This window comes from Protopterus annectens, chromosome 8.part0 (assembly GCF_019279795.1).
Source record: "Protopterus annectens isolate FY-2018-M chromosome 8.part0, PAN1.0, whole genome shotgun sequence".
Classification (NCBI taxonomy): Eukaryota; Metazoa; Chordata; order Ceratodontiformes; family Protopteridae; genus Protopterus; species Protopterus annectens.
This window is the reverse complement of record NC_056741.1, coordinates 1492675558-1492702825: the sequence shown is the minus strand read 5'-3', so window position 1 is coordinate 1492702825 and position 27268 is coordinate 1492675558. Positions and strand designations below refer to the sequence as shown.

Genomic DNA, 27268 nt, shown 5'->3' with positions numbered 1-27268 from the left:
TTAAGCCTACCTAATTAAAATAATTAATCTTAGCACACTGGGTTCCAAAATCAAGCTAGAAAATCAGCTACGTTAAGTAACTCCTCCAGCTAAATACTGTGTTACATAAGCAGACCATAGGTCACGGATTACCTCTGAAAAGAGGCACTGATATCTAGTAGGTCGTAGCTGAACAATAAAGGCTAATCAAACATAGTAAAATTAACAGTGGTGGCACAGGGGGGGGGGGGTGTTACATGAACCCAGAAATCCTAATGAGCAGTAGAAAGGAGAGGATGGTGGTAATAGGATCATGATTTTTTTTTCCAGGATCTGATTTTTTTGCTTCATTTTGCACCTCCCCATCCAAAGCACAGCAATGGTACTGAGTTGGATGAGAAGGCAGCTGGTTTCTCTTTTTATGATAATCAAAGAAAAGTGAAATGAAAAGTAACTTTAACACACTTGCTACATCAGACTGTGTAAATAGGCACTTACCCAATGTTCAGCATAAAGTAAGACTAGCAATAGCTTGAAAGGGGCTTGATTCCTAATGTCCAACAAAAATAAACCTCAAATATTGACTGTGAAGCAAGCATATACCTCTAGCTTACGATGCAATTATGACGGCAGTAACTATGAAAACACCTCACTTTCTCCTAATAAGTTGAAGTTCTGAATAGTTTACATGCTGCTTGTTATATGAATAGATTTCTGACTGCATGTGCAAAAGTACAAGTTGCTAAAACAACTTATTCAAGCTCAGGGAATATAGGGAGTGCAGCATAAAATACTTGGTACTTCCTTTTTCATACTGATGCATACATTTTTTTCTAATGAGTTGAGAGCCAAAATATCTGGATATTTGCATTTCATCTATGTTAATCCATACCTATAAAAAGGCTAGCTAGCCTTCAGATGAGTTATCTTTCCATTTTCTGTTTTGTTTGAGGTGTACAAATTTTTGTCATCAGCCAATCTCCCAGTAAATGAGCACATATGTGTGAGGAGTAGTCCAAATGCACCCATAGCAACCACTCAGTCACAATATGATGATGTGTCTCAAATCCATTTCCAAACAACCAAATGGTGTAATCATGGTATGTGTATCAAGCAAATCTGACAGAGAAATCCCTTCATACTGACTGAATGGCACCCGTGGTTCTCTATATTTTCATCAAATTCAAATTAATGAGACAGTTTGTGCATGTTTTATATACTGATGACCAGTGTTATGAATGTCACAGCTGACAGATACACTTTAAAGGCTCTAACTTTGTTATGGTAACTCTGTAGAATCTGCAATAATTTCATATCAATAAAATAATAGTGCAAAATAAAGCATATAGCATTCTAACATACACATAATTAATAAAACAATGTTAACACATAGCATTCTAACATTCTCATAATTAATAAAACAAGGTAATTTAAAATGAAGACTAATAAAGTGTGAAATATAGATTTTAACATTCTTATAATTAATAAACCATTGTAATTTAAATGAAGATTAATTCAGCATAAGATACATACATTCTAAAATTACATTGTATATTTTTGTTGTAAGCATATATCATATATTTTGATTTTGCTGTATTCAACTTTCTACAAATACCAGCAGTAAATAGTGTAGAATTCCATTAGCTGTATTTTGTATTTCTTATATGAGTTATTATGTACTGTTCTTTTTTATTTGGTTTTAAAACATTAGATAAACAAAGCAATTATAAAATAAACAAAACCATTTACATAGGTCCACAGTTTTATCAATACATCAGAGTTATACATATCAACAGCAATTAATATTTTTCAAGCAAGTCTTTAAGTTTAAGCCAATATTTATATGAATGTGTAATATTAGAAGTTCTCATCTTTTTAGTATGTAATTCACTACTGCAAACAGTTTTTGCCATACTAATAAATTCAACACCAAATGGGGTAATTTAACTTGTCAAATTTTTAGTAATTACTTTTCTGGCTATAGCAAGAATAGACCAAAGAAGAGGCACTTGGGATTTTGGAATTATCTCAGGAATTGTAGCATTAAGTGAAACTAAAACAATTTAGAAATATTATATCTATCTAACTATAGAGTCTGAATGAAGTTATTAATTTATTTCCAAAAAGGGGAGATGACTTCATATGTATATACCGTATGCACCCAATCAGCTATTATTTCAGAATCTTATCTCCAGCATTTAATTCTGTTTGATTTACACATAATTGTAATTTTGTTAAGAGTGACAAAAGCTCTGTGTAAGAATTTCCAAGTGAAAATGTTCCAATATCATCAATATGTGCTTTTATCTTCAGATTTTAATACTATTTTTTATATTCTTCATAGATGTCTTCATTATTAATTTTGAGGAATAATTCCAATAGGAGTTGTCTAAATATGTGAAATCTATCTTAAGAATTTTATGAATTTGTCAAAAATATGATTTATTTTTAATTGCATTATTATTGATATTTATTAATAATTCCAATAATTTGGGGAACAATGTCTTATCTAGGTTAAATATCTTATTTATCTCTGTGTTCATAAAGTCTCTAAAGATTTGTAAAATTAAGCAATTCTTAGAATCTTGATTGCATTTGGACCTTAAATTTTTAATAGTATATATATATATATATATATATATATATATATATATATATATATATATATCAATACCATTTATGAACTGATGCCAATAAATTGTTACTTTGTTGTGTCAATACTAGCAGTTTGTTGAAGTTATGAGTTTCTAAGCAGTTATTTGTATATACAATTGGAAACATAGAAAATATTAAGTCTTTAATATAATAATTAGAATATGTGAAACTTTTGGAAAGATGAAATTATGTTATTTAAATAGGGAATTTGAGATGAGGGTGCAATTCTATTTACGCAAAAATCTTTTAATAATTAGATAAACTGTTAGGGACTATTTGTTTATGACTGGTTGTGATATAGTTGTTATTTACTAATAATATTTCTTAATGTGTTTGTTTCCATTTTGAATTATAAGATGAATTTATCCACAATGCTACAACTTTTACAATTGTTGAAAGAGCATACAATTGAATTTCAGGGAATGCTATTCCACCATTATCCCAACATTTTCTGTGCCAATCAAAGGAAACTCTTGGTTTATTAGGATGCCAAAAAATGTAAGTAGAATATGGTTTACCTTTTTCATCATTTTTTTTTATGAAGATAGTACTAAAGATTGTAAGACAAATAATATTTTAGAGAGAATTACCATCTTAATAAGGACTAATTATTCTTCTATGGTAAAGAAGAGATTGTTCCAATTTGTGACTAAACTTAAAATTTTATTAACAGCCTGTTGAAAGTTTGTTTATATCATTTCTTTACTATTAGACATAATAGTTATACCAATGTAATGTGATTGCTATTCCAATTGAAGTTAGAATATTTTTGTATGATTTTTTTTATTTTTTTATTAATTAATAATGTACTGTTTTATTATGATTAAATCGTAAGTTCAAGATATCTTCAAACTGACTCATAGAACTAATTATATGTTCAAATTAATTTTCTATATTTCCTATTGTTAGTAAAATATCATCAGCAAAGAGCTGCATCTTTAGTTTGAAATCTTCATTTATTTTGATGCCATAAATGTTCTGATTGAATCTAATACTATTTGCAAAGGGTTCTATAGCTAATGTAAAAAGTAAAGGTGATAATGGACAGCCTTGTCTTGTGCCTTTTTGTACTTTAAATGATATAAAGAAAATAACCTATTTTAACATAAGCACAAGAGTTACTGTATAACTTAGAAGTTAATGCAATTAGCTCAGGTGAGCAATTATACACTTTAAATGTTTTAAACAGTATGACCAATTAACTGAGTCAAAAGCCTTATCTAAATAAAGACTAATGATAGAAAGTTCTTTTTTATTTGTATTTGCATAGTCTATTAATGTATGTATTCTTATTATACTATCCTGTATTTGTCTATTTAAAATCCAATCTGATCATTCTTAATTAGTTTAGGTATAACTAGATTAATTCTAAAATGAACATGAACATCTTATATTCCATATTTAAAAGTGAAATGGGTCTGTATTATGAACACTTTGTAGGACCCTTATCTTGTTTTAAAATAGGTGATATAAGGGAATATTTAACTGATGGGAAGACTTCAACAGTTGTTTTTATTTCTCTGTTGATGTTATCTAATATTTTAAGTGCATCATTCAGTAGTGTTTTATATAGCACCATCTAAGCCTGGTGCCTTATTTTTTTAACTTTTTATTTGATATTTAACTTCTGTTAAAGTGAATGGTCTATCATTTTTTTATTTGTTCACCTGTGATTTTATTATTTATATTTTCCCTTAGAAAAGTTTCAAGTATATCATCATTACCTAGGTTATTTGTATTTTTATTTATACTTTTGCAGAAAAAGAAAATACCAACATAGTCCAAAGGTCTAAATGGAGAAGTCCAAAAATCCAGAAAAACAAAACCAAAATGACCACCACAGCTAAGGTATCCAGATATCAAATTGGAAAAGTCCAAAAATCCAATGAAACAAAATCATTAGGACCACCATGATTAAAAATTTCAGGTTTATTAAGGCACAAGTAAAAATGGGCAAGCGCTTTCACGTAGATAATTATGCTTCATCAGATCCTTAAAACTACTACACATACACTTTTTATAGCATCTCATATTAACTAAAATTAAAAACATTCACAGCTAATTAAAACAATTAAAAGCAATTGTGAAACAATTAATGCTTCCTGTTCTTGTTCTTCTTACTATGCCTAGCTTCTAGCTCAGGTTTAATACAAACAGCAGTATTAAGTCCAGGATACACATTCGCCTGCAACTTCAGAATCCATCTAAGTTCAATTATTTCCAAATAATTATTACTATTACCCCTTCTAATGTTTTTCTGTATGGGTTGGAGCACCCTGAAAGTAAAAGTATGTGTTGTAAACTCAATGACATGCTTCACTAGAGCATTTTGTGTGTTTTTATTTTTAATATCATATAGATGACCATATATTCTATCCCTCAGGCATTTTACTATCTTTCCAATGTAAAAACAGTCACATTCATTGCAGGTAGCTAAGTATATTAAATTCACAGTGTCACATGTAGCATGAAATCTTGGCATAAATCCTACAGTCAAATGAGGATGTTGGTAGTTTATTAGCTTACTGATGGTAGAACACATCTTACAATTCATGCATGGAAAAGTGCCTAAGGGCATACTTTCAACAGATTTTATATGGCCATCTTTGCATAATAGTTATTTTAAATTCGTATTATTTTTATAAATAACACTAGGCATTTCACCTATAACATTAACTGTAGCCCTATCCACTGTTAACAAATGCCAGTTACGTTAAAGTATATTGCACATAAGCAAATTGTCATTGGCATATTTTGTAACAAAACAAACCTTATCACTTCTGTTACATGCGTTAATCCACTTTCTCAATTGAGGCTGTCATAGTAAACCTCAGGAACTCGGTAGTGGATTCTAAATAGGCTATAAAATCAGACAAGAGGGAAGTCCTGCCATCCCATATCAAAAAGATGTCATCCAGAAAACACCTATAACGTTTTATGTGCGAGCTGTAAGCACTATCAAAGACGTTCTGTGTCTCCCAATAGTATACCACCAGGTTAGCATAGGAGTTTGCGCATGGGGTGCCCATGGCAAGCCCCCACTGTTGTAAAAATAAATCCTGGTTATATAAAAATACATTATTTGTTAGGATTAAATCCAGTAAAGTACAAATCAATATTATCTGATAATTATCAACATTGCACATGATGTTCAGGACTTGCCTGTCAGCTTCAATACCATAGGTGTTGGGATTGGACGTAAATAAACTCTGCACATCTGTAGTTACTAATAAACAGTCACATAAATCACAATTGTCTCTGAAAGTATCCAAATCATTCAAGAATTGAACAGTGTCTTTTAAAACAGTTGGAATTTTCAACATCAAGGGTCCCAGTATACTTTCTACATAAATTGACATATTTTCAGTAGCCCAGCCACTTCCAGAGACTATCGGTCTCATAGGGGGCTGTTGCAAAGATTTATGTACTTTTGGAAGTCCCTTGATGTAGGGAATCACAGGGTGATCTGTATTTAAATACTGATAAAGGGACTCATCAATCTGTCTACAAACAAGAAGGTCATACAAGGTGTCCCTAATATTCCTAGTGATGGATTCATACTGTGTGTTATCAATCAACTTATAAGTGGTATCATCATTCAGCATGAAACACATAGCTATGTCATAATCCCACTTATTTGTTATGACAACAGCACCCCCTTTATCTGCTGGTCTAATGGTAAGGTTTATGTCATCCTGTAAAGATTTTAAGGCATGTTTCTCATCAATGCTCAAATTGAAAAAGTTACATTTACACTCATCATAAAAGGTAGGTACTGATGTGAGTGACCTATTAACTGATTTAAGACTGTTTGGGCAGAATGTTGCCCTTAAGCTTATGTTCAAGGATAAGTTGCCATCAGAACAAAATGTATACAAAAGAAAAAGCTCGTATATTCCTGTGTTACCTCCTCATGTTGATACATTTATAAGTGTGTGAGAGGGAGATATGTAATACCTTTTATGACGAGCGTAAGTGTAACTTTTTTCAATTTGAGCATTGATGAGAAAGCCTCAATTGAGAAAGTGGATTTTTTTTTAGATGTCTCCATTCATAAGGATACAAAAGGACTGATAACTACCACCCTTTTCCATAAACCCTGTTGGAGGAACAATCTCCTGGACTTTAGTAGTATGCATCCACGGCATATTTTCCCTAATATTGTTAAGTGGCAATTTAATAGGCTAAAAAGAATTTGTAGGAAAGATGGAAACCTAAATGTTGAGGCTGATGTCCTGGAATGTTTATTCAAGAACAGAGGCTATGGAGATGTGGACACTAGAGCTATAAGAAACAAAGTTTTCACTGAGAAAGTCCCCGGTAGTGTTGCCACTTGGAATAACAGGGTTAACACATGTAACAGACGTGATAAGGTTTGATTTGTTACAAAATATGCCAATGACAATTTGCTTATGTGCAATATATGTAAATGTAATAGGCATTTGTTAACAGTGGATAGGGCTACAGTTAATGTTATAGGTGAAATGCCAAGTTTTATTTATAAAAATAATAAGAATTTAAACAACTATTATGCAAAGATGGCCATATAAAATCTGTTGAAAGTATGCCCTTAGGCGCTTTTCCATGCATGAATTGTAAGATGTGTTCTACCATCAGTAAGCTAATAAACTACCAACATCCTCATTTGAATGTTGGATTCATGCCGAGATTTCATGCTACATGACACTGTGAATTTAATATACTTAGCTAACTGCAATGAATGAAACTGTTTTTATGTTGGAAAGGCAGTAAAATGCTTGAGGGATAGAATATATGGTCATCTATATGACATTAAAAATAAAAAGACACAAAATGCCCTAGAGAAGCATGTCATTGAGTTTACAACACATAGTTTTAGTTTCAGGGTGCTCCAGCCCATACAGAAAAACATTAGAAGTGGTGTGTGTGTGTGTCTTTCGGCTTATCCCGGTTAGGGGTCGCCACAGTGGAACTCCGGTCCGCTAATGTTTGGTAGTGGATTTTTACATGCCGAGTTACCAGCCCTACTGCACAACCTTCAACGAAGGCACGCCCATTCATGCATGCCTCCACACATTAAAAGGGGTAATAGTAATAATTATTTGGAAAGAATTTAACTTAGATGGCTTCTGAAGTTGCAGGCGAATGTGTATCCTGGACTTAATACTGCTGTTTGTATTAAACCTGAGCTAGAAGCTAGGCATAGTAAGAAGAACAAGAACAGGAAGCATTAATTGTTTCACAATTGCTTTTAATTGTTTTAATTAGCTGTGAATGTTTTTAATTTTAGTTAATATGAGATGCTATAAAAAGTGTTGTATGTGTAGTAGTTTTAAGGATCTGATGAAGCGTAGTTATCTACGTGAAAGCACTTGTCCGTTTTTTTCTTGTGCCTTAATAAACCTGGAATTTTTAATCGTGGTGGTCCTAATGATTTTGTTTCATTGGATTTTTGGACTTTTCTGATTTGAATCTGGAAACCTTAGCTGTGGTGGTCATTTTGGTTTTATTTATACTTTCATAAAATATTTTAAAGCCCTCAAAAATACCTTTAATATATATATTTTTTCTTTTTTATTATTTATGTGTGCCATATTTGATATGATTTAGTTTATTTTCTTTGATCTAGGAGCAAGTTTATGCAAGCTTAAAGAGTTTACTGAATATGCCTGACATTTAAATTTTTCCAGGTTTATTGAAAATTTATGATTTAGAATTTCAACATATTTTGTATTTAAGTTCAGACTGACTGACAATGTCATTTAGTTTTAGATTAAACTTTATTGTGTCAATTATGGCCTGTATTCAATTCTTTGACCCATTCTCTTGCTTTACTAAAATACCAGCTTTTAACTCTTTCATTAAATTAAGCCTTTAATGAATCCCACAGAATGTCAGGTACTTCACCATTCATGTTTATTTCTAGGAAATTTTTGATTTCTTTAACATAACAATCCTTGAATCCTTTTAGTATAATAGCATACACTGGTAATCTCCTGTGATATATTAAATTGTCAGTTTTTAAAATAATATTAAAGATTATAGCATTATGGTCCAATAATGGGCAAGAAAATATTGAAACTTTTTTGATGTTGATCGCAATAAACAAAACATGCTGGAGGGGTAGGTTCCTGACCCAGAGAATCCCCAGACTCTGGAATAGACTGCCCATACATGTCAAGCAGAGCGCCTCTTTGGCCCTCTTCAAAAGGAACCTTGATGACTGGATGGGAGAAAGGAAATTCACCCCAGGGATCACATCAGTCGCCCTGCTAGACAGGGGTCCAGGGAATTGAATAGTGTGGGAAGAAATATCCAGGGAATTGTTATGGCTAGGCTTGTATAGGCCCTATGGCTGATAGCCTAGTACCAACCTATGAACCTATGTAATAATAAACAGTAATAGCATACCCCAACCAGAAGGTTTCAGCATCCCATCTCACACACTGGCTTGGTTTGCACAAGTCAGACTAGCAGTCTTATCCCATTTTAAGATATCCTCATAGTTCAACCAAAAAGCGCTAAAGTAAAGTATTGCATGTGATTTGCCTTACATTTTAATCTGATCATACTGTCTTCCCATTTCAGAGTCATTCTGCTCTGACTCAGCTTAACCACATCACATTTTCATCAATCAAGGCTGAATAGATGTATCACTTGTGAGGCTAAGGCTATAAATCTGCAGTAAGCTATATTACGTAACTCGTGATTTAGCTTGTCTTACATCTAAGTGCCCATATCACACAAGAAGAGACCTTTGGCTTTAATGCGTCTTACTTAAAATATTAAAAATAAAGGCAAACAAGTTAACACAATATTGTTTGTCCTTGCCCAATGCAAAAGGAAGTTGACCCAACCAGACAGTACAAAGTTCATACAGGAGGGAGTAGTTCAGGCTGGCTGTTCTTCCTTACCACATCAAGAACTGCATGAAGAAATAGGTCGATGTAAACTTTTGTTGTCTGGCTCCAGTTTATTACTGGACGTACACCTTTGTTATAGCTTTTCAAAAGATGATGGGTAAGTCGACGAACTGTAGAATTGTCAGACTGTGTACTCACAGTTAAACTTCCTAAAAGAAAAAAAAGTGAGTCCTGAATTAGTACCTAAACTCCTGATATTAGTTGAATTTAATTCAATTAAAAAAATCAGCATTTTGATGGCACAGTATTCTGCATTACTTGCCTTTAATGTTTGACCTCATGTATGTATGCCTTTATATTGTACTGTATTGTTCATATACAATCCTATACATATGTACTTATTATTGTAGCATCTCTCTGGGCCTCAGCTAAAAAGAGACTTTTTTTTTGCATACCTGTCAACCAGTCTCAGTCGACAAGTAGTTTTTATATCACAATGTTAAAAGTGTATCCCTAAGATTCAGAACGAACAGTAACATGACCATAGTGTGATAAATACTGGGGCCAAAATGTGCAATGTGGCCTAATTGAGATTAGGTATGCATATGCTTTAACATAGCCCTTGTCTAACAAGAAATTTACTGTATAAATAAGCCATGCACTCGTGCAAATGATAGTCAGTGTACAAATATACAACTGTGATGTGACAGGTCACATGGCCCCAGACTGCGTACGCATACATACATACATACATATACATATATATTTGTATTGTCCATGCCACAATGAACATTCACATGCTAATTGAAGCAATGCAACAATGCAACATGGTCACAGCTTATAGCCCATACAAGAGTGACACAACAAAGTGCCATCTATGTTTGTATTATAAATGGGAAGGAAATGGAATGATAGAACAGACAGAAGGAAGAGAAGCAGAAGGGCAATGGGAAGAGAAAGCGTCATAGGATGAGGGAAGGAGAGTATTTCTTGACAGCTGCTTTTTTATATACAGAGAAAGAAAGGTAGAGGGGGAGGGAAACAGGACGGATGGTGTGAGTAGGAAGAAGAGCATAGGGATGGGAGCAAAAGCAGACACACAAATGTACAACATGGACAAAGATGAGCAGAGAAGGTGTTTTATAAAAGAGGGAGCCACAAAGGAGATATGCAGACAGACAGAGGGTTGGCAAACAGTGATGGGAGAAATGGACAACAATCAGAGGATGGTAAGTGACACTCAAGGAAGGGGAACACTATGATGGAAGATAGGGTGGATTGAGGACTGCCACCCAAATTGCTCAAGCATAGAACTACCCCAGAAGTCAGCCATGACATCATGGGTAGGCCCAGCCACCGGAGGCCTGGTGGTTTAGGCCATGTAGCCAAGTGACTTCACTAGTCCCATGAAGTTACACTCCAAGGTGCCAGGTCAGGTCTCAAGCCATCGGTCCATCTCAGTTTTGATCAGCCTCCATACCTCAGATGAGTGACCCTAGAGGACCCCACCTAGTGCTGCTCCCTGATGAGGAGTGCATACTCCCAGTGGAGAAATAACACCAGAGAATACAACCAATCCCTCCTGATCACCTCCTGCAGGATGACCTTTATCACCCTTCACCTGAGGACTGAGGAATACTATAAATCCAGTAGTTTGTAAGGATGCCAGTTCAGGGCAATGTAGATGCTGCCACATCACATCCTCCTGTATGACTAAAACTGTAGAATAAAAAAAAAACATAAATGGAGACCTACAAAACAACTGGGAAAACAATAAAATAAAAATAACAGAAAGCAAGAGAACAGGAGAAAAGTAGCAATGGTCACTATAATCTGGAACACTTTTGTATGACAGGCCTTGGAAGGAGAAAAATGTAGTCAGCAGAACACTTGTGTTTTAAATGCCTGGGGAACACATTTGAGAGGGATGGTGGATACTGATTGGAGGGATGTGACCAACCATGCCCCATCACTGCTGTGAAGGACAGTGGCACAGGTTCTGCATGGTAACCAGTATGTGTGTATGCAGTGGACATTGAATTAAGGACAGCATAACCAAAGTATGCACAGAAATATTCATCCTGCAGAACACAAGCAGGTCATAGTTTCATAGGTAAGTACTAGGCTAGCTGCCCATGTGAGCCATTTTAAGCCTATCCATTTTCCCTTTTTGTGCTTGAATTAACCTAACCCATTTGTTTTTAGATTGGCCTTACCCATCCCATGGTCGATAATTATAATGACGTCTAGTGAGAATAACTGGGATCATACCATAGATAAACTGAGAGGATCCATGCATGGGATAAAGCATTTAGGACCTGCCTCTGTCCATTAGTAATACAGAGGGTAGCCCTGGCTAAATTTTCTAATACTCATCCATAGATCCAAGTTGCACTTGAATATTGACAAGGATGAGTTTTGTTGTATGTGGATGGGGAGTCTATTCCAAAGCGGTGGTATCCTCTGTGAGATATACCTGTCCCTCCAAACTTTTCTGTTGATGTTGCAGAAGAGGTTTATATCCCAAGACTGAGTATTTCTGATGCCATTGGACTTGCAGATTTGCAATAGGTCTGTCAGTACTAGATCGGAAGATTCTTTGTACGCCAGACATAGATCACCTCCTAGCAGTATGTAGGATACTGTGTATAGTGACAGAGCTTTGAGTTGGTCCATGTAGGACATATTGCTTATGCCTTGTATCCTTTTAGTAAGGTATTTCTGTTAGTGTTCCACTTGTTGCATGTGTATGGACAGATATAGGCAAAATGAATGGCCAAATGAGGGATGAGTAAAGAGGGACAATGACATCTCTAGATCTAGACATAATCCCTTTCTTTATAATGTGTGCAATATAGAAAGGCTTTGTTACAAAAGTGGACACATGTTAGTCGAAAGTTAATTTGCTGTTCACATAAGTTCCCAAATCCTAAACAACTGTGTCAGGTCTCGGGGGACATATTGTTAATGTGGTAGTACCCTGGGGTAGATGACTTCTCAAAGGATACAGTAAAGCCTTTTTTTGGCATTTAGCTTCAGTCCATGATTTTGCTACCACATATTTGTTTGGGACAAGCCTTGCAGCAGGATGGCCAAATCATCTGATGATCCAGTGACTGTTCCAAGCTTGTAGTCATCTACAAACCTAGTCAGGCAGAGCCCTTTGTATTGGCTTTTACTTCAGAGAAGTAGATGGCAAACAGGTGAGGTCCCAGCACTGAACCACGGAGGATGCCACTTGTGACTGGTCTCTTTGTAGAGGTAGATTCTCTTATTTTGATTTCCTGCATCCTATCTGTGAGCCAGTTGGTAATCCAGCAAGTGATATAGGGGTTTTCCCTAGTTTATTTAGCTTTTCTACTATTCCTGTAAGAGAGATTGTGTCAAACCTTTGGCCAAGTCAGTTATCTGACACGTTATGTGTGTCAGAGGCTGGCATAGTATCACATATGACATTACTGACAGGGATATGCAATGGACACATAATCTCTGTGGTGATATTGCACCTTTATAAAATGAAAAGCAAAGTGCAGCGATACATGACTGCATAACAGTTTTTACTCACATGTTAATCTAGGCACATTTGGTTACATAGGTAACATGGGCAGAAACAAATTCTTAAATAGCAGAACGGCAGTGAGCACTTATGGAATGTCTGTCACATATGTATGAGGCACTTGAACAATAAAAAAGCAAAAGTACTACAGAGGAGGCTAAGTGCCCTAAAAGCATTAGTACACCCAAGGACAGTATATATGGCATTAAAATAGCACTGAGAGGAACAGCTGGAAGTAGTAAAGACAGTAGCACAGTTACAAATGTATTTAAAACACGTGTCAGTGTGGTGCAGCAATAGCGTTGTCACCTCACAGCAAGAGGTTCTCCCGTTCAATTCTCGGCTGGAGCGCCTTCTGTGTGGAGTCTGCATGTTCTCCCTGTGGTCAAGTGGCATTCGAAAGACATGCATGAATGGGTGTCCCTTTGTTGAAGGTTGGGCATTGGGCTGGCACCTCGTCACCATAAAACTTTACTGCCAATCTTTAATGGACCGGAGTTCCGCTGTGGAGACCCTAACCGGGAAAAGCTGAAAAGAAGAAGATCATTCTTACATCTTACAAGAAATGAAAATTATGCACATTATTTAACAGCAATGCATGCAAAACTGGGCAGGGATGTGCTAAGCAGGTGAAGAAGTGATAAACAAGTCTGTCAACAATAGAATACACTTTCCCTGATGCCTGGAGAGTCTGACCTGCCTTTTTTAACAGGTATTGTTTTCCATTTCTCCTGTTCTCATCCATCATAATATAAACTGGCAAACTCCTTTTTCCCTCCCTTCCTCTAACTTCCTCTACTGCCTCTCCTAATTCAAACTCTCTCTACTTGTTCTAACCAAACTTTTTATAAATTGTATTATGTGTCATACTTTCAAGCTTAGTCAATATTTAGGACCTCTCAGTACTTATATAGAAATGTTTCCATTACCAGTATTATATCTTCTGAAACTTTCATCACTTGTCTGTACTACTTGAAACATTATGCTTTAAACTGTATCACTTGAAAATATTGTAATATAACCTAAAACCTACTTGTAACCTTGTTTCTCAAGCCATACTACATGAAATGTCTTGCTCTAATTTGTTGACTTGTAAACATTGTAATCTAATGTAAAACCTATTGTAACCTTCTTACTGGAGCTTTTCTCCCCAGGACTCCATTGAAAACGGGTTCATTTTGGCCCATTGGACTATCCTGGTAAAACAACTGCAAATAAATAAATAAAAATAAATAAATAAATTTCTCTCATGCTGAAATGCACAAAAACGGTAACAAGCACATCATAAACAAGGTCATTAGAAATAGCTGATGGCTGTACAGTAAGTCATACTGTACTAAAGCAAAAAAGCATTTATTCACACCTTTTGTATTAATCAAGCTGTCACTCCCTAACCAACTCTTCCTACTGGAAGAGAAGGTAAGGATAGCTCCTCTCAAGCTCACCATCCTCATACAGATTCCTGCACTGCTCAGCAGATTAATAATGTATCTGTCTTGTAGTGGAAGCTCTTGTCTAAGTCCTGTAATAGCCACAGGTGTTTCTCTGCCTTTACAGTTGCTACAGGCATTGGGTCAGATACAGCAGGAAAAGGTATACCTAATGTCAGTGCAGGACTGGTACCTGACACTGATGGCAGCCTGCTCATAGCACAGCTAGAAAGTACAATGGCACTCTCAACAGCTCTTGCCATGAAGTGCACCCTGCTACCCATATTTTGCCAACATGCATGTGGCAGCTTTGGACACCACCTATCCCTCACTACTATCTATGGAGAGACAGGCCATCCACTGCAGCCCAGTTTAGGATTCACAATTAACACCTCCACATGTACTAACAGTGGACAGAACACCAGTACAAAGCATGTAGAAAGCATGAGGGGGAGGCACATTGGAAGATGTCGACACCATGATTCCAACTCAGTATCTGACTTTCTTATCACATTGGGCATAAATCAGCAGATGTACAGGTCAGTGATGCAGCCACAGACAGATGCCATCCATGCATTGTTGGAAATGATTAGAGTGCTTCATAATATGTATGATGACATACATGAGGGCCTGCAACATCTGCATGATGCTATGTCATATAGAGATCCAGAGGATATCTGCCTGCTTTATGCATTTCAGGACTACTTTGCAGCTACTGCAGACACAATGGGGTTTGATGACACAGCCAGCCAGGCTGATTCCATACGTGTGGCCACCACTCTTCTAGATCCATTATGAGTACACTCCAACAGGTCAGGTTCATTGAGTTCACAAAGTGTGACATTATTACCAACACCTAGTGATGAGGAACCTACCATCGTATACCAGCCTCATGGACATTGTTTCCATGGAGGTCATAAACATCTCATGGTGAGGAAGTCACAGGCACTGAGTTCTACATCATTTTAGCTACCCAGACCTTCTTGCCACATACAACAATGCACACCTTTATGTGGGGGCCGCTGTCTACAGACCTGATTGATTTTTATGCAGCCTGGTGGTGGAGATGAGTGCACTTAACTATTAGATCTCCCTGAGTGAAATAAGCCTGCACAAATCTGTAATACAGGTTAGTCATATGCTAGATGTGATAATCATGGGAAATGCCTGGAATGCACACAGAGACCTTATAAATAATACACTGTACATTGCACACCACTTGGCAGCTAACAGAGTGGAAGCCATTCTGGTTAGCATACTGGATGCCATGAGGACCAGAAGGGGACTTGATGGAAATAAGGGTATAGTCAATGACCCCTAGACTCTCTAGTAAATAGGCAATTTCACAGAATGTCCATATAGTGGTGTTTCTCCCCTCTGAGGTCCATGGGAACTGCAAAAGCTCCTCTGCATGCTGAACTATAACATCAATTACATGACGTAGGATTTCTGTGGTGCATTCCTAAGAAACTCTTACTGTACCCCCTGATGGCCACTGGAAAGTCCCTGTAGTAAGGATGGTTAATGATACACATACTATACTGTCAACAGAGACAGGTATTCACACATCCTATGTGATTCCATATGAGGTCAGCATGTGTCTACAAGATCCCTTATGGTGTCTGTACCCAAATGGTACCATTCATCTGTGTCCTTGTTGTGCAAGTGATGTTAAATCAGTCATAGACATAACAAGCTACAACCAAGAACCAATGAAGACACAAACTCGAAAAGAACCAAACCAATAGGGTGAAGAAAACACCGGACAACAAAACTGCGGTAAAACTGAGGGCTTTTGTCTTTAATATCAAGACTTCTTCAGAGTAAAAATACTTAAAGCAATCAACATTTAAATAGCAAAAAGTACATCACATGGTTTCAAATACACCCCTCTCTTTATCCAATAGGAAGCATACTTTAAAACTCACAATAAAATATAAAATTATACTATGAACAAAAAAATACAAATGGAATAGTTGAATGTGTTGAGTTCCCTTTACACCAAATAGGATTTCAACTTTAGTAAACTCATGATAGAAATGTAGTCATTTAAACCTGGGGAAACACCTGTATTCAACCTGAGTTGCCGCAGTAACTCAAAATTTTCTAATAAATCTTCCCAGGGTCCATCCCTTGAGTTTTGTGTAACCTAGTCCAAACCGTTAAAAAGGAAAAAATGTCCTGGATTATTGGTAATATGTTTAGCTAAAGCACTATTAGCCTTATTTTTCCTAATATCCATGACATGTTTGTATAGTCTTTCTTTAAATTTTCTCTTGGTTTTCCTTACATAGAACCCACTACAGCTCTGTCACAGAGCAATGTAAACCACACCATGGGTGTCACAATTACAAAACATATTAGCCCTGATGAATCTGCTGTTAACCTTAAATTTGTTCCCTTCTAACAAACGCTTACAATGTGGACAAAAACCACAGGATGTGGTACCTGGCTTTTTGTGTTACATTAATTTAACTGGGTTCACTTTGTTCCAAGTAGTTTTTAATAGTTTTTCCTTTTCAGTAGACAACTAGAGGTTTCTCCCCTACTTTGTCTACCACACCAAATAATGAAAAAAATGGACCAGTCTTATTTATTATTTCACATATTTCCTGGTCTTCCAAACAGTACTCCATCACAAAAGCGATAGAGTAGTCCCTGTTGGAAATTCTATTATTCCCCAAAATGTTATTAATGCTACTAAATTCAGTCTTGATTAAGGGAATAATATCACCTTCTCGCCTTCTTTGATCAACTTCCCCCCTTATTTTGTTAACTAGATTGAGGTGATATCCTCTGGCTACAAACATATCAGCCAGGTTCTTACTCTGTAAACTATACCAGGAATCATCCAATACCATCCTGGCTAGTCTTAATATATAGCCCTTTGATGATTCCCCACTTTTGAAATTCATGATGCCCACTGGAGTAGTGTAATAAACTGTTACAATACGTAGGTTTTCTGTAAATCGTACTGATAATATTCTCCTGATCATGGTCCTTAATAATTTTGACATCTAGATAGTTTATGATTTCTGCATTGAAGGAGAAGGTGAACTTAAGAAAAGAAGTAGTGGAATTAATATAGTCAATAAAAGGGTGTATTTCTTCCAGTTTAACTTCCCAAGCAATAAAGATGTCATCCAAAAATCTAGTATATATCTTCCAGGGGGGACTAATGAAGTGGTTAAACAAATAATGTTTTTCTCATTGAATAAGGACAATATTAGCAAATGGGGGGTGCACGAAGTGCACATGGCAACACCCTTATTTTTATTTAAAATATTGCTCCTAAAGAATCTAAATTGTATTTGAGGACCATTTCCATAAAAAAAAGTAAAGTAAATAAGTTGGAAAGTAGTTGACTCCAACTAAGGGTGCCCGCAGGCAGGTGCAAGGGGGTGCACTTGCACCCCCCTGGATTCGGCTGGCCCGAAGACTTCATTTTCTTTTAATTTAAAAAAAAAATGTTTTTTTTTCTTTGCGTCAAGTCGCACAGATGGAACAGGTGTTTGCGACATGATTTCGTCTTCTCTGTCTGTGCGACTGTTGACTGACGTCTTTAGCTTCCGCCACCACCCCACACGCGGAATTTCAAATCCAAAAGATGTTGGGACGAGCATACAAGTGAGAGGTAAGTGTGTGCGTGTGTGTTTTTAAGTGTTTGAAAGGTGTGTGCAAGTAAGAAATAGGTAGTTAGGGCCGGGGATGTGTGGACAGGGTTGCCAGATTTTCAAATGTCCAAAGTGGGACATTTTTGGTACAGACGTCAGATTTTGCAGGCCGAAACATACCCACAGCCAGTACGAAGGATAAAACTTCACTTTTTTTCTAAATAAAAGCTTATTTTTGTAGCATTTTATGTTGCTTATTCTGTTTCTTATAATATCTAGGTGTTTCAGATCATACAGAATAACTGTTTTATACAACTTTTACATAAAATATAGGAAATAATTTTGCTCTAAAATCTCAGGACATTTGCCATTTTTACAAATTTTTTGCAGGACACAACTGTCCAAAGAGGGACTGTCCCTCACAAAGTGGGACAGGTGGTAACCCTACCATACCGGGATATCAATGGCTGTAATAAATGTTTCATGAACCTTACAGCCTTTATTGATTTTTCTTTTTGTGACAAATTAATTTGTTTATGAATTTCATGAGTATTTCATCAGCACACTGTGTTTTCTGAACGTTAATAAAGCTCTCATAACAATATTAATATCATGTAATCTGTTAAAAGTATCAGCACTTTTAAAAGATTTTTTTAAAACTGTTTTGTAAGGAGAAACATGCTTCCTGCAATTTGTGACCACTCAAATGTTCATTCTGACATTTAAAAACTTGTAAGCTGTCTTTGTGACCATTTTACATACTTTAGTCTCTAGCCCCTTAAATACCACTGAACTTACATTTTTTTCCATTAACCTTAGTCATTGTGTTGCCTGTGTCCATCTCTAAATAGTTTTATAACTGCATAGTATAAATGTTTTCATTTACCAAGTGTATCACAAGCATTTCAAGCTGGACTATCTAGTTGCTTTAGATGCCCTTCCAAGGACACTGTCTACAACATCAACTTATATTTTCCCAACTTGTATCCATAGTCAGCAACATTTGATGTAAGGCTTCAGTTTACACCCACAATAGGCCATCTTTGCAAAATGGTTATGGCATCCACAAAGGATACAGATAAAGTTACTGGATCTGCAACATTGCTTTCTCATGCCTGTTGCCACACTGATTATAGTGGGTAGAGTCTATGGCTGTCCATTTATTATGAGGTGTTGTCTTGGATAACCATATGGTAAGTGTATGATAATTTTTCTCTTTGATTAATTCTGAACTTTATTTTACCCTTGTTTTCATGCTCAACTTTTATTTCAAACCGACCCAGACAGTTTCCCAGTCATGTTTTTAAGGTGAATACATGAAAGCTCACTTGCTCTACACATGACTAGGGCTTTATCCAAATTCAGGTCTACCTCTCTCAGTAGTTTGCCCCTGACTTGATCATTACTGCTATCCCATACATCTGTCTGTCCCGTGTGGATGTAAAAATTAGATAGGGGTTTTTGTATGCATTAGGAGTTTGGAAGTGTTCTTCCAAATAAACGCATGTGGGTTTGTGATTTCTATGTAACAGGCAGTGGAATGCTACAAGAAGAGACAGAGGACACAGGTTCGCTACACTGATAGAAATTACATGGTGCAGCTCTGCATGGACATATGGGGCAACTATATGAATACAATATTAGTGAGGTTAAGGAATTACCAGGATTTCATGTCCGGGTGTGGCTTACAGAACCTGTATAATAGGGAGAAGACATTTATGTTACATTTGCAGCATATATAACATATGTGAGTAAGAACAAAATAAGACGCACCTAAATTTCCTAGTGATAATCTGCTGATAGAAGTGGGAGCTGAAATGCAGCTGTTGCAGGGAAACAAAGACAACCAAACAGTATTACAAAGCACATACTCACCAGTAGGTAATATATACAGACACTGGTTTAACTAGGCTGATGTGGAGGTAGCAGTTGTCCTATGCAGGTGTCGAAGGACATAGTATTAATGGAGGACACCAATAGGAGTTTCAAGACTGACATGGATGAAACAGAAGAAATGTCATACCAGTTACATCCTCCCTGTGTGCTTAGTTCCTCATCGGTTATAATGCAGATCCTGAAGTAGGAAAACTAACAAAGCACAAATGTGGGTATGCAACACATCCTTTAGAAAAATGCATACTAACACAAATCCTGTTAGTCTAGCAATTTTCTAAGTTCATGAGAGAAATATTCGTAATCTGTCCCTATTTATGTTAAGCTTTCGCCATATTTCTTGCACTAAGAGGTTGTGGTGAGTGTGTGAGTGTGTAATGTCCTAGTTAGAATTATCAGGTGGAATTTATTTTCAAGTGCATTTTTAAGGAATTGTGAGCTTCAAGGGAAGAGACGTTTACTGCTGCTCATGCTAAGCCTGCTTAAAATGTGCAACTGTTTAGTTCAGCAAATGGTATCACTATTATCATATAGAATTTTAAAGCAGTGTTAGTAGCACAGCAGGTAGCATACTTGCATCTTGATGTAGCAGGCTATAGGGTCTACTTCCTCAGCATGTAGATTTGTATTTTAAGGAGATGGGGTGCTGCAGTCCTGAGTATGTCCTCCTTTGGAGGAAATACCTAGCAACTATGAACCTGTTTTCATTCCCTATTGCAATATACTAGCTTACCACTTTTGTTTAATGTAGCATGGGCAATTTATTCTTTAGGGGCAGTAGGCACTGAATTGTAGATATATGATTGCATAAGATATTTACATAAGCATAACAGTTTAGACATACAATTAAAAGTATAGTATGTAGTAACATATGATTGTTCATACAGTATGTTTAGTAGAGATAATGTTGAAGATGTACTAAAAATAAGACAAGAAAGGAAAAACTAAAAAAGCACTAGCCAGATTGTCAAAGCAGGAGAATATAGACAAGTTCATGTGAGGTTCATTGACATTTTAAGGGAAACTGTGAAGACTGTGCATAAAACACATATTTCTATCCAGAATTCATACCTCAGTCTCAACCTCTTAGAGCAAAAAATCTGGACAAAGCCTAAAACGATAGGGGAACAAGTAGGGAAAGATTTTAAATATTGCTCTTACAAACTTAGAAAGTTGATAGAATAATAGGTTTTGCATTAGCATGAAATTGCTGAAGGATGTGGAGTCTTCAACTCAAATGTTTATCATTATTTAATGACTTCAATCCTCAGCTATTTGCCATAAAAGTACAGATTTTAGGAAGAACACACAAAAAATATGAGGCAAAAATCTAGACATTCTGCGAAAATCTGTTCATTTGAGAGGTATAATGGTGCTTACTGCATTATTAAGTTTTCTTTGCATAAACATGTACAAAAGCAAAAATCAACTAGTTTTATGTATTTATTTTTTGTTGTTGTCCAGGTTAGCATGATGCACATGTCAATCATTGGTGCAGCTGAAACACATCAGAAAATGTATGTTTTTTTTATATCCCATATCTGACACTTTTTTTTTGTTTGTTTTTGTTCAGTAACATCATTGATAGAAGATCTGCAAGATATTGACTACAAAGGTAGTAGTAGCCCATTGGATTCTTTAGGCTGTCTTATAACTTCAAAGCCAATGCATCAGTCATCAGACAAGAAGTGATCATTCAGATATAGTAGCAATATGATATAGTTCATTACTGATGGCAATTTGTTTTCAGAATTCTTCACATTGTAGGTTTTGCATCATTTTAAGATGCAGATAAAATAAGTTGAACTGAGCAGTGTTAATGGTGGAAAAGCGAGACGCCAGTGAAGAAACTAAGGAGTCAAGATAGGGGATATAAATACTTGTTCTGTAATAACTCTCAAAATCCATGACTACTGTGTTTGCTCGGTGTGTCGATTGCAAATCCTTGACAACACTAACTCAATACTAAATTTATCTGCTAGTGATCTTGCCTTACTGAGAATGTCATTTCTAAAGTGTTCTTTGCTCCTTGAATATTTCACTGAGTCTGTTGATGTGTTGTTGAGCCTCTACTATATCAAGTTGAACAGACTGAAACATCTGGGCAACAGGCTGAAGAACTGATGAGTAATTTGCAATAATGAAGAGAAAAAAGAGCAAGTGCTGAGTAACATATGTGCATTTTGTCTGGTTTCACCAGCAGTGCTCTTCTGAAGATTAGCCAGGCAGTCAAATATTTTCTCAAAGTTCTGACTAAACACACGAATGGTTTTATATTTCTCAGTCCATCGTGTCTCACACAGAAGAGGTATATTTGGTGCCAATGCTCGTCGTTTTGGACTGTCATGGAAAAAAATATCTTGATGACATCAGCAGCACTATGCCTTTCAGGAACATCATTCAGATCACTGACTACAAGGTTTAGTCTGTGAGATGCGCAGTGGATAAAGGCTGTTTTTGGATACTTTTCACGAATCTTTGCCTGACCACCATTCTGGATGCTTGCCATTATGGAGCAGTCGGCATAGCCTGTCTAATTTTTCCAGGTCTAGACCGCACTTTATGCATTCACTGACAATGACATTTGATACAGACTGTGCATCTCTCACAACAATGGGAACAAAATCTGCAAACTCTTCTCGAATATAATCATCATCAACAAACCAAATGCCCAATGACAACTGCTCAATGTCTGAGATATCTGCAGTTTCATCTGCCAATACACTAAATACAGCTGCCCTGTTTGCTGCACAAACAATCTCTTTTTGAAGCATGTATTCGTATTCTGCCAACAGCTCATTTTGCACCCTATGGGATGTGTACCAAGCATTTCCTGCAGCAGTTTCACTGTGCTGTTTCAGTATTGTGTCACCAGCTTCAATACGAAAATCTAACAAGTAACACAAATTTCCACCAGAGCCTTCTTTTCCACAGAGAGGAATGTCATGGGTTGCACAGTAAATAATGGTAGATACAATTGGTTCCAATTTATTTTGGTTCTCTGCAATTTGTTTTGCTACTGCTGCATCTGGCTATGGAATAACAGCTGTTTCGAAAAATTTAAACCATCTTCAGTAGAACCTTTGTGCCATGATGATTGCATGTGATTTCTTGAAAGACTCATTGAAGGCATTATATTTTGTGCACACACTAGTGATGAAGCTGCCTTGCAACCCACGGTGAAGTGACTGAGGAAATAATACACAAGTTAAGCAGAGTGGGCCTTTCAAGAGAGGAGAAAATGCAAGCCACGGTGAGTACTGAGACAACCAACTATATCTGAATATAGTTGGTTAATAAATAATGACATGCATTTCATTTTCAGACTTCATATCATTCGGAAAATTTAATTCTAACATAAATCCTTTTATTCTAGCAACTTTCTAATGTGTCCCTAGTTTTGGGCCTTTATCCCCAACGTTATAACAGGCTTTGTCCAGATTTCTTGTGTTAACAGATTGAGAGGTATGGTGTGTATGTGTGTCTGTATGTATGTATGTATAAGAAGGAGGAAGCATACCCCTCAGCTGTCCAGGTTTTTGGAGAATGTCCAGATTTTGTCCCATATTCTTCCTAAAAAGTATTGAAGTTGCTAAGTAATAACAGACATTTGAGTTTTAGATGTAATATCCTTTAGAAAAATGCATACTAACATAAATCCTGTTATTCTAGCAATGTTCTAAGTTCATGAGAGCAATATTTATAATCTGCTCCTATTTACTTTAGGCTTTGTCCAGATTTCTTGCACTTAGAGGTTGAGGTGTGTGTTAGAGAGAGTGAAATGCCCTAGAGTTACCAGGTGGAATTTATTTTCAAGTGCATTTTCAAGGAATTGTGAGTTTCAAGGGAAGAGAGTTTTACTGTTGCTCATGCTAAGCCTGCTTAAAATGTGCAATTGTTTTGTTTAGCAAATAGTATCACTATTGTGGCATATAATTTTTAAAGCAGCACAGCAGGTAGCATACTTGCATCTTGATACAGAGGGCTGTAGGTTCTACTCCCACAACATGTAGATTTGTATTTTAAGGGGTTGTATGTCCTCCTTTGGATGAGATGCCTAATAACTATGTACTTGTTTTATTCCCTATTGCAATATACCAGCTTACCATTTGTTTTAATATAACGTAAGCAATTTATTTTTCAAGAGCAGCAGGCAGTGAATTTGTAGATGAAACACTGAAATATAAAGTTGTTTTCTAGCAACAACCTCTTCACTCGTTTCAGATCACTTTAATGTGGAATTATTCAGATGAGTTTTACTTCTGCAAAGATTCTGCATATTGATTGATATTGGTGGATGTTTGAGTAGAGTGGCCCTTTATGGTTGAAATGTTTTGAATTGGGCAGGTTGTCATTATTGGTTCATGTGATTTGTTTCATTGCTTAAAGGAAAAATGTTCAGAACTATAAATTTAAAACACACTCTAACAAGTGGTGCTGTATTATACAAGGAATATAATTCAATTATTATATAGTATAATTAATACAGTCAGGAAGGTGAATCAAATAACTTTTGCATGGTTCTAAAAATGTGTGCAAGGAGCCTATGATTTGAAAACAGCCCAAAGGTAAACTTACCCTGCCACTGGCTAGATGCATTTTCTTTGAATGCGGGTTTCAATGTTGTTTCAGTGAATGTGGGTTTCAAAGGTAGAGAAGTTTTAATGCTAAGTCTCTTTTCATTGTAAGACTATTGCTTTGTTTAGGTTTAGTAAATGTCTATCGGTGTTTGTGCTATAAAATTTGAAATAAAAGTTGTAAATGGAATCCAAATATCTGTAATCATTGTAGAAGTAAAGCATAAAACAGTATGCACACTGAGAGATTTGAAGAGTGTCTATGACAAGACTCCAACAGAAATTTATTAAACCAATTCAGCCCTATGTCATGTGGAATGACATTAAACAGTTCAACAATGTCAATGGTTAGAAAAATCGTTGATTTGGAGTACCCCACCCCTTTAATTTTAAACAAAAAAATCCCAGGAATATCTACATAAATATGTAAAGCCATCCAAACCAAATCTTTCACCCAGTAATCTATTTCATTGTATGCAATCCAAATAAAAAGCATCATGAGCAATTTGTTCTCAACAGCAGATAAATTTGCAACATTATTGCCACACTTACTCATGGGTGGCTGTGGTGGTGGAGTGGTTAGCATTGCTGCCTCACAGCAAGAGGTTCTCTGGTTCGATCCTCAGCTGGAGTGCTTTCTGTGTGGAGTCTGCATGTCCTCTCTGTAGTCACATGGGTTTCCTTCGGGTGCTCTGGCTTCCTCCCACATCCCAAAGACATGCTGTAGGGTGGATTGGCCACTCTAAATTGGCCCTAGGCATGAGTGTGTGCAAGTGCGTGCCTTCTGTGGAAGGTTGGGTGCCAGACTGGCAACTTGACAAAGTAAAAACTCCACTGCCAATCATGAGCAGATAGGTGATCCACTGTGGTGACCCCTAACCAGGAAAAAGCCAAGAGAAGAAGAAGATTGCCACACTTAGTCATAAGACAGAGTTGTCTAAAATCATATTCTACAGTTTTTCAAACACCATCAAAGGCAGTCCTAAACTCGGGTTGAATAAACTACTGCAGCGAAACATGTCTCTTGTTTTCTTTATGTCATCTGTTCCCATTATCAGATTTAAATTAAATTTCCTGAGGTAGATTTTTAAATCCACCAACAACCTTTCAATTTCGGCCTTAATTGTTGGTACAAATGAAAATCTCTTAGACAATTTGTTGACATGTTCACTAGTAAAATCAGGGGAAGTTAAGTTATACAAGCAAAAGTCACCGTTATTGTTGTAGATAGTACACATGCTGGTGGAATCTTTACCAAAACAGCTTGCATAACCATTACCTTCTTCCAAACTGTTCATCTCCATTGGCAGTTGTTGAAAGATGTCCTCTGTCCTCCATAGCAGCCAGAGTTCCTGTACCGTCTTCACCCCTGTTGAATGGGATAGGCTCTCGTTCTGAGGGGGCATCATCCAAGGGTTCAGAATCAACAACATCCTCAACTACTCTAGTGTTGTGATGAACAGGAGATGTGGAAATAGACATATCCATGTATAACACAGAAGGAGATACATGATGTCATGGACCCTGGCTGCAAGAATGTCCACTAATGTACTGTTTGGCTAATACAGATGCTACTCCTGGCATATTAACATGGTCAGTTTGTTTATTCATCAAAAAATGACAAAGCAGAAATTTGCTGATTGACATGACTCATCGCACAATTTTTATATGTTTCTGAATTGCTCCACCATGTTGTTTAATCTGACTTTCACAGTTAGTCTAGTAAGCATACCACTGCTCCTTTGTATATCATTCTACAATCATTTGCATATGATGTGGATCTCACTGTTTCCCATTGTAACACAATCGAGCCATGTTGTTACTGAATTGTCTCCAGCCTGCACAATGCAGCTCATCATGCTATCTCACTTAACAACGTGCGCTAATTGTTAATCCTGGGATATATAAAATCATGAATGTCTTTTCTGTGCAATTTCTCAACTATGTTTTACCTGTGCATGTGCTACTATATTGTATTATTTGTACTTTTTTACTGGAGCATTTCACTCCAAATTACCACTGAAAAGGGGACTCTTTGTATTTCAGTTGGACAGTCCTTGTCAATGAATGCATAGCTGGCTTTAGGCAAAAGTGAACCCTGTGATTGCTAGGGACCTGCAACCGCAGCAAGTTGCTTTCTTTTGATAGTTTGTAACATGTCTATCAACTCAACAAAAACTAGCAAAGCAATCTGTTTTGTCAAGTAGCAGGCTTCACAATTTCATTAAATATTTTACCTCTGACATAGTGCCCTTGACTTAGTTAATTCCTGCTAAAACTAACATCATAGTCAGATTCAGGCACTTGCAATAGCTGTGGCTGCAGGGAGGGGGGTCATAGTCATCCTTGACTGTGTGGGAGCCCCACAAAAGCTGCTTCTGGTTTGGGGAAATTTAGAAAAAAATATGTATTCATTTTCTAATTGTGCTCTTTTACAAAAACAGGGTTGTGATATGACCCTGTTAGGATAAATGTGATAATCAGTGAACAAACATGAGCAAAGTAAGCACTAGAGTTCAGCAGCCCAGGATGACTGATCTCGGTGCATAATGTGGATTTTAAGAAGAGATGATACTTCTCATCTTCAGGGATGGTTTTCTTCTTCCAGGAATTTTATAAATACTGGTGAAACACCAGATACTATAACTCTCAACTTCTTTGCTCAACAATTTTGAGCAAAGCTAAAAATAATAGCAGCATAAAGGATCAAAATCAGGAACAC

At 36.4% G+C, this 27268-nt stretch overlaps 1 protein-coding gene across 1 annotated transcript in view; it reads right to left on the bottom strand.

Moving 5' to 3' along the window:
- HTR3B (5-hydroxytryptamine receptor 3B) overlaps positions 1–26034 on the bottom strand; it is a 238977-nt gene extending 212943 nt beyond the window's left edge. Inside the window, exons 1-3 of the mRNA XM_044079463.1 lie at positions 25826–26034; positions 25553–25716; positions 9528–9685 (exon numbers count right to left, since the gene is read on the bottom strand). Coding sequence (XP_043935398.1) covers positions 9528–9685; positions 25553–25716; positions 25826–26034 — 531 coding nt within the window. The remainder of the gene's footprint in view (positions 1–9527; positions 9686–25552; positions 25717–25825) is intronic.
- Between the last annotated feature and the right edge of the window lie 1234 nt (positions 26035–27268).